This window comes from Rhodnius prolixus, unplaced genomic scaffold, assembly GCF_049639745.1.
Source record: "Rhodnius prolixus isolate KJV_2025 unplaced genomic scaffold, Rpr scaffold_1, whole genome shotgun sequence".
NCBI classification, from domain to species: Eukaryota; Metazoa; Arthropoda; class Insecta; order Hemiptera; family Reduviidae; genus Rhodnius; species Rhodnius prolixus.
Genome location: NW_027411581.1, coordinates 6525533 through 6542774, shown reverse-complemented (window position 1 = coordinate 6542774; position 17242 = coordinate 6525533). Strand labels below are relative to the sequence as shown.

At 32.6% G+C, this 17242-nt stretch overlaps 2 protein-coding genes and 1 long non-coding RNA gene across 3 annotated transcripts in view; 1 reads left to right on the top strand and 2 right to left on the bottom strand.

Annotated features, from left to right (window-relative positions):
- The window catches only part of LOC141453327 (uncharacterized), a 35381-nt gene extending 21011 nt beyond the window's left edge, over nt 1-14370 (top strand). The window contains exons 5-8 of the long non-coding RNA XR_012457946.1: nt 1502-1679; nt 2418-8210; nt 9136-9705; nt 10094-14370. This is a non-coding gene — a long non-coding RNA (uncharacterized lncRNA). The remainder of the gene's footprint in view (nt 1-1501; nt 1680-2417; nt 8211-9135; nt 9706-10093) is intronic.
- On the bottom strand, nt 825-3327 carry LOC141453271 (uncharacterized). Its single transcript, XM_074126271.1, has 3 exons — nt 3166-3327; nt 1549-1799; nt 825-1446 (listed from the first exon to the last, which is right to left on the bottom strand). The coding sequence occupies exons 1-3, from the start codon at nt 3325-3327 to the stop codon at nt 1257-1259; spliced, it is 603 nt and encodes a 200-aa protein (XP_073982372.1). The 3' UTR covers nt 825-1256.
- LOC141453274 (larval cuticle protein A2B-like) lies at nt 9119-10867 on the bottom strand. Its single transcript, XM_074126287.1, has 2 exons — nt 10737-10867; nt 9119-9686 (listed from the first exon to the last, which is right to left on the bottom strand). Exons 1-2 carry the CDS (start codon nt 10746-10748, stop codon nt 9138-9140), a joined length of 561 nt encoding a protein of 186 aa, XP_073982388.1. The 5' UTR covers nt 10749-10867; the 3' UTR covers nt 9119-9137.
- Nucleotides 14371-17242: the final 2872 nt, after the last annotated feature.

Genomic DNA, 17242 nt, shown 5'->3' with positions numbered 1-17242 from the left:
GAAGAATACTTCTATACCCCAATATTTGAGTTGCGGGGATGAAATTATAAAGCAGGTTCAAGGACAAGTCAACGTTTTAAGTAAAATCATTAATTAGGAACATTTTGTTAGAAACATTTCTAAAACCAGTTTTAGTGATAGCGGAACCAATTTGGCGACTTTTTATAGATTTTCTTAAAAATGGCTCTATCGATATTCTATAATCATTGAATCCATATTATAATAATAATACTTTTTGTTTCAAACAATTTCTGAGGAAAATTCAATGAGGAAAGCTGGCTAGGCTTTTCTTTAAAGAATACTTAATGAAAATTCCTCTACCGGAAGTAACATTTTTCCGACTGGATTATTTACTTCTTGGAGATTTTTTAAAAAAATGGCTTCATCTATTTCGAAATATCATATTTGTACTAATCTAGATTCAAAATTGATCAGGCCTTAAATTACAAGCAGGATGAATGTTCCACGATAGCCAGAGAAAGTATTCCTTAAAAAAGATTAATTTAATGAAGTTAATACAGTAGCTCCTGATAGAGAGCGCCAGTGGTACCCAAAACGTAGGACACCAATAAAATCTTTTTAAAAATACGTAAACATTCCCTGGCCCTTGCTGCACATCCTTCCTCACCAAATATGAACTTTCCACGATATCCTCCCGGTTTTGAGTTGCAAAATTGACCATGCAGACTGGGATTAAGAGCAAATACTCAAATTGTTTAAAAAAGTAAAAACATTCACGATTTTATATAAAAAAATAAAAAATTTATTTGTCACATAAATATTTAAATACATTTATTGAGACTTGTCAACTTATTCTATTTTTTATCATTTATTGCCGGCAGAAGGCCTTTTAATAAAACTGCTTATAAAAATGCAACATTAATCTTAATAAATTAAAACTTTTAATTATTATTAACAGTAATAAAAGTTTAGTCAATTTTCATTCATACTTTGTTGATCAAACTTTATTACTCATATTTTAAATGTTAAATTTTCTTTTAATTATTAACAATATACGTATATAGATATTTGGAATCCAATTAAAATTTATAATCTGTCAATATTACACTTGCCGCTCATAAAAAAATAATATATAAACTATTACAATAATATGTACAATATTTTGGAATATAAAAGGGGATAATGTAAAATTAGTGAGTAAAAACATAAATTTTCAGTCTTTTAAAGCTCTTCAATTCGATCTTTTAAAACCTCTTCGTACTTTAGTAATGGTGCTGTTACTCAGATCGAAAAATTTATCCAACAGAAACACTCAGTTTCAAGTTGGACTTTTTACCACCATAATCCATTGCCTTCGGATTACTGACACATATTGACTGATGTTTCTCCATATATCTTCTTTGTGAGAAAGGTTTTTTACAATGAAAACATCTCCATTCCCAGTCGTGGTGTGATTTTGTACTTTGGTGTGCTCTTAAATTTGACCTGGGCAGGAGTAAAAAGTGTTTGTTAATTTTAACATCTTTTTTTCTGTTTTTAGTTGCTGCAGTTTAAAGAAAATCAAAAAGAAGATTACTCATGGCTTACCTGGCTGCAAAAGACTGATGACAGACTGAGCAGATGAATGGTTTTTCACCTGTATGCAATCTGAGATGATGTTTAAATACCCAGTCTTTGTCAAATGTTTTCTCACAGTGTGGACATTTCTGTAGATTATGGTAATTATTGTTTCGCACTTTTGCCCTTAGATTATATCCTTCAGGAAAATCAATGGGAACTGGTGCTTCTTTCAAAGTCGGTAGCTTACGTGATGGAAGATCGAATTGGCCGGGAACAATCTATTAAAATTAGAAATGATGTAAAAGCAGAGCAAGGTATAGGAACAGAATAAAAGTTCCAGAGCTAAGTCGTACTTAGTTGAGTATAAAAGAAATTCAATGGTTTAAGTTCCTTAATTTCTATTTTCTCTAACCAAAGGAAGATATAGGGGAAGATAAGTTTTTCAATTCTCATGGATCGTAAGTACTCGTATATGTGTTTAGCAGCCTCGGCTCTAAGGTGAGAGACTGTGGGCGATGCCTCACATCCCTGAAAATTAAAATAATAGTAGTAGCCAAAGAACCCCTTGCGGCCCTTTTGGAAACTCTTTACACCGTAGGATACGAGAGGTAATCGACTATGTAAGAAAGTATATCTTTTGAAATCCGTTGAGTATAATAAAGAGGTTTTCTGGGTAGTCCACCATAAAACGAAATCAGAAAATCGTAGATGATTCCAATTGGACTTTTCTTTAAGTACCTTCACAGGAGTAATAATTTTACAGGAATCGTAATTTTAAATGGAATTAAAGTTCTGTTCGAATTCGCTCAACTGAAAGTACTCCTTTACCAATATTTCTGGTACTTAAAAATTTTCCCGAAATGACTCTTTAGCTTAACTTTAAACGTACTTTACAGATTGCACTGCAACGTAGATTTACTACAATTTTGATTGAAAAGTTTTTCCCTATGACCATAAAAGTCCAAGAAATGGTATCAGTGAGTCATCCAACAGCTAGTTTGCAACAGTAGCTAAGTTTTTAAAACTTAAAGCAACTGGTGAAATGTGAAAAAAAAGTATTTGCAAATAATGCTAACTATTTGTCATTGAATAATTGTTAATACTTGGAAAACACAGAAAAGCTATACGTTCCCCCTGAAACCCCACACTACCTTTATTCGCTCTACTTACTACAGATTTAGAGGCTAGAGGCATTCATTAAAAAAGAATAACTTAGTCACATTTATGGAATGTCAGAATCCATAGTTCTGATGTGGATGATGACAGGGAAGTCAGGAAGAAAAGAAATAAGATGAAAAACGATGCAAAGGAGTTTTGAGTATGTGTAGGACGACCTCAAGAGGATGGCTTGGTTTGAGAAGAATGAAGAAGAAGAGTCGAAGATTAAATGGATGTGTTTTTCTAGAGAACTAAGTACCAAACTAGAACTATAGCACACTTTAATGGTAGGTTTGTAGCGGACTATTAGAAGAACTAAAAAGAAATCGTTACAACGATAATTCTGATTTATTTCCAGATAAATATTTATGACTAAAATTTTCTCTTAGGACTTGAAAAGATTTTTGTTATTTTAATGAACTTAATACATTAGAAAATAATGTACATTTATTAACATCAATATCTAAATGAAAATTAGTATTTTACCTGCGGTACTTTCCCAAGTTGCCATCTAGTTACTATGGAAAGTGCTGAAACACAAGACCAATCGTCATGTGCTGCAAGATCGAGTTTCAGTTTCTTCGGTTTGATCTTCTTCTTTGGTTGTGAGAACTCAAACACTTCAGGTTCTTTGTCTGTGAATAACATAAGTCTCTTGTTACAAAAAAAAGAAATGATTATGAAAGCAAAAACCTTAATTTCTCTTAAGATCTGAAAATTATATTTAAGCTCGCTTTACAAAATTCAGAATCTGAGAAAAGAAACGTTCTCGACATTATACTTGTTTAAACTGGACGAAAGTATAACTGAAATGAAATCGTGATTTCAGTGCGATTCATGGCTTTATTTTTGTTTCATTCCAGAATCTTTAAATTAAGATTTGAAAAGCTCTAATATGAGAAAAAAGTTAATGTCAGACGCAACCCAAGCTTACAAACATGAAATTCTCACAAGTAGTTTTTTTCTAACAGCTTAATTGAACAAGTACTCGGCACACTTATTCAGATCTAGAGCTTTAATTCATTAATAAAAAAATTATCAAACAGATGATATGGTTTTATTACTGATGCAGTTAAATAACGAAAAAATACTTTTCGAAAATGAATTTAAATAATCGTTAAATTCAGCCAATTAGTTAAATTGCTATCATATAATGGTTACAAAAATTGATTTACTTTGACTAAGAGGACTTTTGCAATTAATTTCAAGTTCCCATTATTGACTGTTTCAAGTCAAACTTTATAAAATCTTAAACAGTAGAATTTAAAGCTACATTTACAAAGCAACATGTCGCTGATGAGCTGACTTTAAACTTATGTATTAGTTTAAGTCGTCCCTAATTTTATTCTTTTTCTTTTTAAATGGTAAAGACTAAAAATTTTAACTAGCATTTATAGAATAGAGTAGTGAATGGAAACTTTTCCTCTAGAAAAACAAAGTTGGTTTATTATGGACTATAATTTTTCTAAGCTTTCAACTGAGAAAAGCTTTACTTTTAAATCTTCAAGTTGTACTAACAGTTAAAGCTTATCCCCAGCTAGAAAAGTGAAAAATACATTTACAAATTTCATAGTAAATGATGATTTATTAGGTTTGTAGAATATTCAATAAACTGGTAACGTTTTTATAAGTAGCTTAAAAAAAATTAAAAGATGGTTTTCCCTGTCGTAAAGAAACTGGATGTTTTCATCTTTTCTAAACTAGAAAATAAGGATTTTAAAGCAGTAGAAAAATGTCTGAGCCTCTTACTTAATAACTACAAGACTTAATTTCTATTGAAGAGTAGTATTTCTTGTTTAGGTCATCTTTTATCCCATTATAAATTATTCTGTATTAGAAAACACTATTAAAGAACTATTTATTAATAATACTAGTAGAACAAAATAAATAAATAAATGTTAATAGAGAAATAACGATTATCAAAATTCTTACCCTCACTCTTGGATTTTCTTGTAGTTTTAAGATAAACTCTAGGCATGATTACGAATGACGGAAAATCTAGACCAGTACAGGTTCCCTACTGTGCTGAACAATCTGCCAAGACTTTATCGAAAAGACTGAGCGCATTCTGGACTCCTAATAGGGGAAGTTTGAGTAACATATGATAATTGTTTCAGCACAAGAAATTTACAAAAAATAGTGCAATGAAACAATTTAGGAATTTTCTTTTAATTTACTAATTAAATTCACCATTTTCCGATTTTTTTTGTTTTTGTTTTAATTATCTTAAATTTTCATTATTAATATCTTAAATTTATATTAAGCTACTTTACAAACAACGTTTTTGTTTGTTTTATTATTTTGTTTTAATATTACACTGAATATTAATATTAAATATTAAATTAAGCTGTAATAAATTATTGGTTTAAAAGTTCTTTGATGAAGTATCCTAAATAATGCTTAGAAATGTCAAAAAAGTAAATTTCATTACCCAAAAAAAGAATCCCAAATGGAACGGCTACTTTGCCTAAACTATTTGTGATTCAATACAATTAATTACAAAAACAGTCATATTTAGCCTTATAGAATTTAATTTCCATAAGGATTTAAAATTTACTTTTAAGAAATTTGTCCTCTATAATTTTTTTAAATCTTTTTTTATTTCTTATTTTGTTTCGATTTCAACTTTACATTTATGTTTTGTGTTTGCTCTTTCAAAAATATGTATGCGTTGTTTGGAATAGATCTCTCACTTTTATTACATTCTCTGATAAATCCATCTGTGGATGAATTCAAATCAGAGTAAACCCAAGAGATTTGAGGAACTTGGACAGATAAAGAAATATCCTAGGTACTTGACATCCCTGCAGGCATTTCATACAACAAAAAAACTCTTATATTCACACACCTAAGGCGTGTACAAATAGTTGTGTGATACTCTTTTAGTTTAGCGTACGAATAGGTGATGAAATCTTCCGTTAAGTAAGTAGATCTGCCTCTGGGTATTTCAGACTCAAGGAGGAGACATAGCGGGCTGGCCAAAGGAGACTCGACTCTTCATTAACCCTTTATTAATGAGAAACTGCTGTCGCGGTTCTCTGGCCGCATATCTAGTTACCAGGTATGAAGGCATCACAGAATTCATCTTTATTGATGAATGTTTTGTTCAGTTTGTGATGGACTAAATTGCTGATTAGCTGATTCTAAGACGATTGGTTTTTCATGGACATCGTACAGATTACTGGTTTCATCTTATACGAGGCATTGAGGTCTAAGAAGCGTCCATTACACATTATGAGGCTCGTATAACGTCCATTTTGTAGACAGTCTCAGTTTGAGGAGAAAACAACCATACCTCTAATGACGAATTGTTAGCATTGTGAGGAGACTTAGTTCTAGTTCTATGTTCTGAACTACTTAGGATGTTTTAATATAATATCGGCTTTGAGCTTACATTGGCTGCTGAGGTTTTTTTAGGGCAGCCCAAATGGGCCTAGAGGTTTATTAAATAGTGTTGAGCTGTAGGATTTGTTCCTTCCTTTAAGTCGTTGCTGATTTGGATAATTTTATTAAGTCAGATGCAGTTCAAAATTAGACCCAGGCCGATTTATTAGTGGTCTAGGATCACTTATGATAACTTTTACCCTAGAAGTAGAGTAAAACAATCAGACGATCCGTATTTTCCTTAAAACGTTTCTATTACCGAGCCACGGTCTTCTGCGATGACGGTTATGCTTTCTTCTTCAAGCATCCCATACTTTTTTAGACACCTTGTATCGTTCTTTTATCGAAGCTTCTAGAGATTTTTAGGAAAAGTATGATCCTGCAAGCGACCAGCTGTAATAATCTAAATGTAAAGAGATGACGGATGGTCATTCTGTAAATAATTTACCCATCTTCAAAATATGGGTTAGAATTAGTATGATTCTGCAATTGCTTTTTATTACAGATTTAGTTATGAAGCTTCTCCTAAGAATATCAATATTAAATGAGTTGTGGTATTCAATATGTAATGGGTATCTGCTCGTGAATTAGTCTGTTTAGATTTAATTAATTTTTCACTTAATTTTACACGCAGAAGTGGTCATGAAGTTCGAAACAGTCCAGTTTTGTTCACAATACAACTAAGAGGTAGGTTGGATTATATAGTCTGACGTTATGTAGATTTCGGAAATCAAATGACAATAAATTCTTACTGACTCCCTATGGCTTGCTTCTGAAAGTGAGGTATTTTTCTTTACTTAGAGAAATTGTATTGATCGAATGAAAAATTAATTTCAAGATTAATATTTCAATCTTACCACCACAAGGTACGTTTCATGTACTTTGAATCACTTGTTTTATTAATGTACAAGATTCCATGAGATTCGATATTACCTTAAGACAACAGAATTCGTGAATAAACAATATATTAGTGGTCTCTTCTAATATATGATTACACGTTGAGTGATTCATATTAAAAGAATGCGTTCAGTGCTTCAAAGTGGAAGAATGCTTGAATGAGACAAACTGTGACAAACTTAATCTTGACTACTTCAATTCAATACTTTAATAAATGTAGCTCACCTGCTTTATGCTGATGCTCTGACAACAGAGGGATTATTTACATATTATTTTAGAGAGATGTTATCTGACCTATTTACGAAAAATAAGGATCTTCGACTTAAAAGAAATCAGACAAAAAAAAACAAACTCAAATTTGATATTTGGTTTAAGCATAAGCACTCAGTTTTGGTTCAATAAATTGAAATCAATTGAAAATGCCGCCTTATTAAGCTTAATTTTTCGATTTTCGTGTTTGTTTATTACCATTTCCTTCCAATTTGGCGTCACATTCTACAAATGTTTATTTAAAACATTTTTCCGTGATTTTTTTTTTTTTCCTCAAGACATTTTCGACCTCAGACATGTTAACTAGTCATTGGTACTTACGTCTGCAAGTTCAGTAATGAATTTAGAACTGACAGAACTTTTGAGACATTAGAATAACATTAATGAACTTCCTAAAGTTCAAATATTACGATAATTTTAGTTCTCTTTCCGTTCTCAGATGATTTGTTTTCAGCAAATGTTATCTTAATTAGCAGAAGGTGATAAGAGTAAAAAAAATGCAACACTTTGTTTGTTTTTTGTTCTGGATCACCATGATAAGTTGATATTTTTATTTTTTTACTCTCAGACAAGTTCTTGAGTTTACACCTCACGTGTAAACTATGTGTTTATAACTAGTAGAGACCATTTCTTTGATAAATACTAGTTCAACTATAAATAATTACATAATATTTATCACATAAATCACTAAGAAATTTCTGAATTGTTTCTCAATTGCAATTTCAATAAAACTTATCATAGATTCAGTAAATATACACTAAATGTATTGAGTAATATTAATTTAATGTAATACTTTTTTTTACCGATTTTTCCCGGAAATAACATTTTGAAGCCTACCAAGTTCGAGAAGTGTGAAGATCTGATTTCTTTTGAAAGATTTTCTCTAAAACAGTTTTAGAAGATTTTCTTAAAACTTGGTGAACTAATTGCCAGTATAATGTAAATTTATAACATTTTCTCGCACTTTTCTGGAAAAGTGGGTAAGTAAATTCCGTTCATAATGCCATTTTGTGTTATGTATGGTCCTTATCTTTGAGGGTTTAAATATGTTGCTGAAATCGAGCTAGAAGAAAACCTCTCAGTCGAGGAAGTACTTTTCACTCAGTTGATTGTTCAATTTGTGGAAAATTACTCCTAGGAATATATAGTTTTCGTGACCGCAAATTGTTAAACTTAGGATGGAAGATTTGCGAGGAATCGGTCAAATAAAACAACTCGTCTTTTTTGCCAACGTTTCGACAAATATATTGTCCTCTTCAGGGCCTGGATATTACAAATACATTGTACAATTGTTTTATTTGACCGATTTCTCGCAAATCTTCCATCCTAAGGATTACTCCTAGGCTTTACTATAATATTGATATGTAATATACATTATGTACTCATCACAGGTTTTCATAATTTTTCTTTTAACAATTTTTTGATGAAAATTCATTTTGCTGCAGAAGTTTCTGAGGGGTTGTAGTAGAGGCTTTCTTAAAGTGTATGGAAACAAACTTTTCATTTTTGGTAATAATTTAATGTGTTTCAAACGTTTAGAGTTTGAAACAGCTTTTTGAGCTAGAACCTTGAGAATAGGATTAAGAGTGACTTTTCACTTTTTTTTTTTAAAAGAGAATTTGAAAGAATTTAGGTCGGTAAAAAATAAAAGGTAAACATAAAAAATTATATATGTATTTGAAGCAATATGATATCATCACAAAATAATTATTTATAATACTAAATTATCACAAGCCAATCGTAGCAAAGTAGACAGCCCAATTTTTCTTTGTTTTTTATTTTTTACACAGAAATGTAAATAGAAAAAATTATTTGCTTCAATGTAGTAATTTTTTTTCAAATTACAAAATGGAATAAATATACATGAAATAACAATGATCTTTTTACATTTTTGTTACTCTCCAGTCTTAGTGGTAATATTTGGCGGCAAGACCAAGAGGAGCAGCAACTTTAGCCACCGCGGGGCCAGCATAGGCTACCGGAGCTGCGGCCACTTTAGCCACTAAAGGCTCTTTGTGCACCACTGCGTTGAAACCATTAACCGGATCGGCTGTATATTCTACGGTTCGTCTTGTACCATCTGAATCGGTAAGGCTGTAACTACCTTGGACAACATCTCCTTGCCGGCTTTCATGCTGGTTCTTGGAATCACCGGTCAAAGCGTCTTGAACATCGTAGGCGTAAGAGTATTGTGGATTTGGATCGTATTCATCACCGGCAACTACCGCTTTTGCAGCATAAGCTGGACCACCTGCGTAAGCAAGCGGAGCGGCTACTTTAGCTACAGCGGGACCAGCGTATCCGACGGCTGGTGCAGCGTATCCAACGGCCGGAGCAGCGTATCCAACAGGTGCACCGTAAGCACGAGCGGCGACTGGTGCTCCTGGAGCAAATACTGCTGGTGCACCGATAACGCCAGCATGGGCGGCGGCGATCGTTGCGCAAAGCACAAACAACTGAAGTACAAAACCAAACGTAAGTATTTTTCTTACTTAAATAAATAAAACTCTGCATTTAAGAATAGAGTAAGTAAAACAAAATAAACAATCCCATGTTGGCGCTTTAGTGTGGAGCCTAATTTCTCAGAAAGGCTTTCAAGAGAATTATCGTTAAAAAATGATTCAATCAAAACTTGTAGATGCTTGGTTGCCACTAGGAAACAGTATAATGTAAAGGATTATCACCTATTACATGTTAATGCGGATTAAGTGTGTAACTAAAATTAAAATGTTTTTAGAAAGTTGACTTTTTACTAAAATGATTATTTAGCGCCTTTTCCGTAAATGGTTCTAATATTTTGTTTTACTTCTGAAATGCAATACATATTGTAATCCTATCATTTTGGTATGAACATTTTTTCCAGGGGACTTCATTCAAGTTTGGTTTTTAGAGAGGGATGCACTCTCCCTAAAGTACTGTTACGGTATACAGAACAGCTCACTTCAGACATTGCTGTAGGAGGCACCAAAATCCTTTCTGGTCAATAGGAGGGAACCATTACAAGCTTTCGACAGTTGCTGTTGAAGAATTCAAATCACCCCAACAAGAAACCATATACAGACTTGAAGTTCGCCAAAACCATTCTTCAAATCTTCGACTTTCGCTTCATCAGATGTATTATTATTTGCAATTAATTTTTAGTTAATGTAAATAAGTATTCCCAGAACATTTGTTTACTATTTATCCTTAGGAATTTTATTTCTAAACAGATTATCGTTTAAATTGATTTGTCATCTTCATTGATAATGCCAAGTTGTTTCGAATATTTATTGGGAAAAATAAAATTTTTCGGCTTGGCCCTGGAATTGTGTGACCCTGGCTGGATATGGTATCCAACCACTGCCGGAAAATGGGTACACCGGAACTACTGAAGCATATGATGGGCTACATTTAAGAACTTTTTACTTTTTTTTATTGAACAAAATTTGATCAAATTAACTGACTTTCATTTTTTTTTTTTTTACTCTCTTCATTAATAATTTGAAAATAAAAATAAAAAAAATTACCTTGATAGCCATGTTTATTGTTTGAATCTTGATTGTGTACTGAATTTTGCGCCCTGAGTGGGGTCCTGTTTATATAGAGTGGCACGATCTGTGGACCCATGCTAGCTTGTTGTGTACGCTAAAGCACTGCCACACCCTTGACATATACCTTGCGGCAATATATTTCGTACTTAACTATAATATTTTTAGTTATAACAATTCTTGTGCCTTCCCACTATCATACTGTCCAAAAATGAAATGAGTTCAGGGAATCAGTTTCAGTGGTAAAAAAAGAAAAGGAAAAACCAAAAATACAGTAAAATGTGAGTCCTTATTTTTTTAGGATTAATACTAATTAAGTGGAGTGATCAGCGTCACGTAGAGGATGACGATTCTAGAAGCTAATATAACTAGATGAGGCAGCCTGGAAGGTGGTATGTGGACCCTACTGTGGTTGTGAAGAGACGTAATCACCTGGGCCTGACTCCACTGAGTTCGCTATCTTTGCGAATTAGATTGCGTTGATGGCCATTCTGAACCCAAATGGTTTATCTTCCGACATTTTTCAAAGTTGTAACCAAGAAACTTCCTTCAAATTTGGTAACTTAACTAAATCGTTACAAGATTACTATAAAAAAAAATGGGTCTCTTGGAGGAAGGTATCAGAGAGAGATCCTAAAATCAATGTTCCATGAAAAGCGGAATTATAAACATCATTTTTATTACATTTAAATGACATTTTCATGGAAACTTACCCCCCAACACCACCCTAGAGGTGCACCAAGAAGCATTTTACTTAGAAATATTTCAATTAAAAGTTGTAGATGTGTGTGCAATGAAAATACGAAGTTTAATTTAAAAAAAAAAAAAATTGCTGGAGCTGTATTTGAGAAAATCCTAAAAGTTTGATTTTGATTGATATTTGATTTAGTAAATTGGCACTTTGTCTCATTTTGCCAAAAAGCTTGTGGCACCTAGTCAAAATACTAAATTCCAATTTTCCTAGAACCACTGTTTTTGAATTATACTAGCCCAAACTCATTCACACTCCTTCGCATATCATTTTTTTTTTTTCAGTCTCAGATGCCCTCATAATGGATATTGTTCCATTAAAAACTTAATCAAAAAATTAAGACAAATTTATATACTACAATAGCACGTTAGGATGTCACTTTGACCAAAACCTTTTTTGTCGTAAGTTCTTTGATTTTAATATTTTCGAGTTATGCTGGTCAATTTACCCGCACACAGATCAATTTCAGTATTCATTATTGGAACTCGAGAACCTTAAAAACATAAGTGAAAACACTAATTCCAAAATTGATACGAATCTATATTTATCCTTCCGTATCAGTTCAAATTAACTTCAAAAGATCACAATAAATTTACCAGTTGATCTAATCAAAGTTAGGAGTATTTTTTCAACTTCATCTTTGTAATAATTTTTAAGATCTAATTTGTCTAGACCAGTGATGGGCAAAGTACGGCCCGCGGGCCAACTCCGGCCCGCGAAAGTATTTAATCCGGCCCGCCGAGGGTCCATCGACATGGATAGTATATGGCCCGCTATAATTACGTTTTGACGGTCGAGAAGTATAAAGTAGATTCTACTTAGTAGAATAATAGATGCATAACCTATAGGTGAAGCTAAACTAGCCGCGTACTTACACAAGTGTGTAATGCTGTAATGTTTTTATAATATTATGATTAAAAGCTTTAACACAAAATGCATTTTTTCTATAATTCTGGCCCTCCTCTAGAATTTCTTAAACTTTGTGGCCCCCCATTAAAAAAGTTTGCCCACCACTGGTCTAGACCAAATTTTGACTTCAGTTTAGAGAGAAACTAAAGTTGTAATCAATAAAGCTTTTTGCATTAATAACCTAAACAGCCCTCGCAATTCTTTCCTGATATCTAAATAAACTAGTATGAAACTAACCAGTTTTCTAATTTTCAACCGATCATCTTGCACGCTAACCTTCTAACAAAAATTTATAGACAACTAGTAAGATTATATTATTATAGTAATAGTTTCAGCTATATTTTATGTGCATATCATTTAAGTAAACCTTGTGTGAATGCATTCACTTTTTCAAGTTACTGCAATTATTTGAGTTCTACTCTCCAAACTTGAAGATTTTAGTGAGAGGAGATAGACAAATCAATGGTCCCAGAGGGCCTGTAAAACTATTTTATTTGATAAAATGTTCTAAATAGAAATAGCACTTCTTGCTCCATTGAATTTGCTTCGATTTTTCTTTAATTTATAATCTATTAGCAAATAAAGTTTAATAAAAAATATATACGAATTACTTTCAAAACAAACTTGACCTTTAAATTTTTCTAAAAATTATATGCTTTATTTTGGCCGACGAATCATTGATAAATCTTATTGCATCATTTATATAATTTAAGAAAATTTGATGGCCCATTTTTTTTTTATTTTGTCTTATTAATCATTATTATTTCTATTTTGAAATATTTCGGCGAAGGTCGAATGAAGAAGTCCAAGTACGATACTATTATATAAAAATATAGTTTCCAGATACTTATTAAAATTGCATACTATACATAAATTTTTACAAAATTGTAATTGTTTGTTGTATGAAGGCTAGATTTTAAATTTAAGAAAATAATATGCTACATTGTTCATAGTTTATTATTTTTCGTTACGATTAAAGATATAACAGTATTCTTTAGCAGTCAAAATAGTTTATCCAGAAAAATAGCACTCTACTGAGAAATTTTTAACTTCTTTAAAGATTTTTCCCGAAAAGAGCTCTATCGATTTTCTTTAAACTTCGTAATTGCACACTTATAGAGCTATAACTTTTACTTGAAACATTTTTCCTAGAAATTTCTCCTTAGAGCAGTCCTCTAGGATAAAATGGGGTTGAACTTGCTTATCTCTAAAATGTTATTTATATATAATGCGAGGCCTTATTATCTATACGTATTAATAAAACTTCAATTTGTAAGGGAAATTCTAAACTTTAAGAAATCGCCTATGCGGTTTTACAGAATAAAAATTGTAGGCTTTATGGATTTTTTTTTTTGGCACCATTTCTGATATTAGAAAATTTAATTACGTAATAATAGCAGTAATAATAAATCATATTACTGCTCGCATCCGATTTTATTATTAATTAGAGTAGTAACTAGATTTCTAATTCTCCCTGTACAGATGGATACAGATTAGTAGGGGGGGGGGGGACTGTAAATACGATGGACTGTTTATAGAAAGGGGAAAGGTGCTCAATTAATTGGGTATCACGAGCTGTCAGATGGAAGGGGGCCCGTGACATTTGCAGTGCACAATCCCAGCTAGGCAGGCGATATTAATGGGATCACGTCCTCTCTCCCTCGGACGGGGGTCAAAGTGCCAGCCAATGTTGTTGCTAAAGCCGTGAGGATTAGAAGAATAAAACAATCATTCCTCCACGGCTATACGATCATTGATACAAACAAACAGCTTGCATGATTATACTTGTTTATATTGGTGGATTTATTGGTTATATAGGTATTTTTTAATATTTATTATTTGCTACATAATATAAATTATTATCTATTGTATTATTATATATAATATTATAAAATCAAATTATTATTTAGTTGATTTTATGTTTTATTAATAATAATTTTTTAATTTCATGTATTTTAAGACCATAGATTTTTTCTAACATCCTACATCCTACCCTAACAGGATCCAAGGTATCCTAGACTCTGGTTCTAGAGCAAGATTCTAGGAAACAAATTGCAGGCTGCTAAGCCTATGAAACTATAAGCCCTATGAAGGCTGCTCAAAGATTGAACTGTTAGGAGATGCTGAAGAGTACTGGTAGACAAAACAAAAGTCTTATCGTGTGGGAGTCCGCAAATTCGAGTTGGAGTGGCAATGAGGAGACAGATTCCAGAGCTTGGTAGCCTATATTTCGGAACCTTTATGTTGAAATGCCTTGTACTGCTTGTGGATGGTGAGATGTAACAAAACCTGAGGCCAGAAACGAAAGAGAAGTGTTTATTATTAGCACCATGCCTAATATACAACGGCCATTGTGTCAACTAGGCCAGGCGGCCATTCGGATAAAGGTAGGTTCTTGAAGAAGCAAATGCTTCTCATGAATTTGGCCATGTTTCTGCCTGTGTTGGTTTTGTCCGGAATTGCATTACACATATTGTTTTTCAGGACATGTAGGACCCATAAATTGGCTCTTCGGGGAAGAAAAACTTATAATATACCATAACTTCATATCATAGCCAGGAGCCACCTCACAAATCCTTGAATTTTAATTCGTACAGACAGATATAGAAGAGGTGCCGCAAAAGACGTTTTGAATCATGGTGACATAGTCTGTGACTGTCTTCTACTTAATCTGATCTAATCCAGAGACTTCCCAATCCCCTTCAATCTGAACCTTGAAAATTGAAGAGATATTGGAGATTCCTCCATTTTCCTACAGAACTGCAGAAGCCATTACTTTTTAGACCCAGCCAACAGTTGCCCTCCTAGATAAATGGCCATTCATCAATCTTCATAACTGCTCATCTTTCCCTCTCTGTTGGTAAAAGAGAGTCTTAATGGTCTTATTAAATATTGAAAACTGCCTTTCCAACAAAAATACATGTTTTGGGATTCTTTGGGTGCTTCAATTTTAATTCAGTGATCTTTAGAAAATGGGCTGTGGGTGGATTTGATATCTAGAGAGCTCAAAATCGAAAACTAATTCAATGAGTACACACATATGTAGTTCTTTTTCACCCGTCAGTTTTCCTGGCTGTTATGGACATAAAAACTTTGAAGTTTTACTAAATTGTTAAAATGAGATGCTTCCCTGAGATCGACCCGTACCTTCAAAAAATAATTTCCTATATAGATGATACAAAGTTCTAATCTCAATTAATTACAGAAAGACACACACACACAAAAAGAAATATATAATCAAATTTTCAAAATGTCAAGAAGGCAGCGGCAACTGTACTACTATTGTAGCCTGAGCGTAACCTCAACAGGTTATAACATGGGTTATAACTTCACGTGGTTCATGCTCTGTATTAGTGATGGGCAGAACGAGTCCGTCTTTGGACTCGTTGGATTTGAATCAGTTCCAGGGTTGGAATCGATTCCAACAACTCGTTCACCGATTCCGGTCTCTGTACTTACCCTATGCATTAGTAACATTGTCACGCAATTTATTAAAAAATATCATTAAATGTTAGCTTTCCCAGTTAATAACAAAACTATATTTCTTTAACACACATTGAGTACTATCCCTAATTTCCAATTGCACTGATAAATATAAAATTAACAACGTAACACAAAAATTAACATAAAAATAGACTAGTCAATTATAAAAATTAAAGCAATGCTGTTTAGTCATTATCTAGCTTGACCACTGGAAGACTGGAGTTAACGTGCTTCAAGAGGATCCAAGGTAGAGAAACGGAAATGGGTAGGAAATTATTCCCATAAAAAAAATTCTAACCCTTCAAGCAAAATGATAATTACTCATAAATAAAGAAATATTTATTTACTAGGACTTGTATATCAAGCTTTAAAACTATTATCTTATTATCTTACGAAAAGAAAAAGCTGTGTGCTTAATCTTTAACATAGCGCTGGACACTCTTATTCTTATCTTCATTGGGTAAGTTTAACCGTGTACATGACCGTGAGACAGTCAAAGTAACACTGAGCCAAAATTTAGTATTACCTAATTGGTTTACTTACTGCAGTATCCCTCCCACTCTATCACCAATTTCACAAACATTCATCGATTGGAAATAATTTTTAGTTAAATATTCGTTTTATTTGAATACAAAAAACATTATAACGCTTTCTTAAGATGATTTTAATTTTTAAAATTTGTTTTTGTCCATTACTCTTATATAATACGAAGAATTTCAAATAAAATATAATATACAAACACAATGATCTAGTATGCAGGTGGAGTCAGTCCTCGTTACCATAGCAATGGAACCGTTAAACAACTCCGGTTCCAGCTCCAGCAATTTCTATTGGCTAGATTCAGTGAACGAAAAAATGGAACGAGTCCGGTTTCAAAAGGATTTAAATCACTCCGGATTCGACTCCACCAACTCCAGTGGATTTAACCAATGAAAATGCTAGAGCTGGGCCGGAGTCGTTTAACGGTTCCGTTGTCATGGTAACTACGACTGACTCCACCTGCACACTAGATCATTCTGTGTTTGTATATTATATTTTATTTGAAATTCTTCGTATTTTATAAGAGTAATGGACAAAAACAAATTTTAAAAATTCAAATCATCTTAAGAAAGCGTTATAATGTTTTTTGTATTCCAATGAAACGAATATTTAACTAAAAAATATTTTCAATCGATGAATGTTTGTGAAATAGGTGATAGAGTGGGAGGGATACTACACTAAGTAAACCAGTTAGGTAATACTAAATTTTGGCCCAGTTTTACTTTGACCGTCTAGCTGACATGTACACGTTCAAGCTTACGCCAATGAAGATGAGAGTAAGAGTGTCCAGCGCTAAGCTTAA

Excerpts from the sequence above, each read along its gene's own strand:
- LOC141453271 (XM_074126271.1), bottom strand. The coding sequence starts at position 3,327 with ATGTTATTCACAGACAAAGAACCTGAAGTGTTTGAGTTCTCACAACCA. Across the intron at positions 1,800-3,165 it reads AACTTGGGAAAGTACCGCAG|ATTGTTCCCGGCCAATTCGA; the intron begins GTAAAATACTAA and ends TAATTTTAATAG. Across the intron at positions 1,447-1,548 it reads CATCAGTCTTTTGCAGCCAG|GTCAAATTTAAGAGCACACC; the intron begins GTAAGCCATGAG and ends ACTCCTGCCCAG.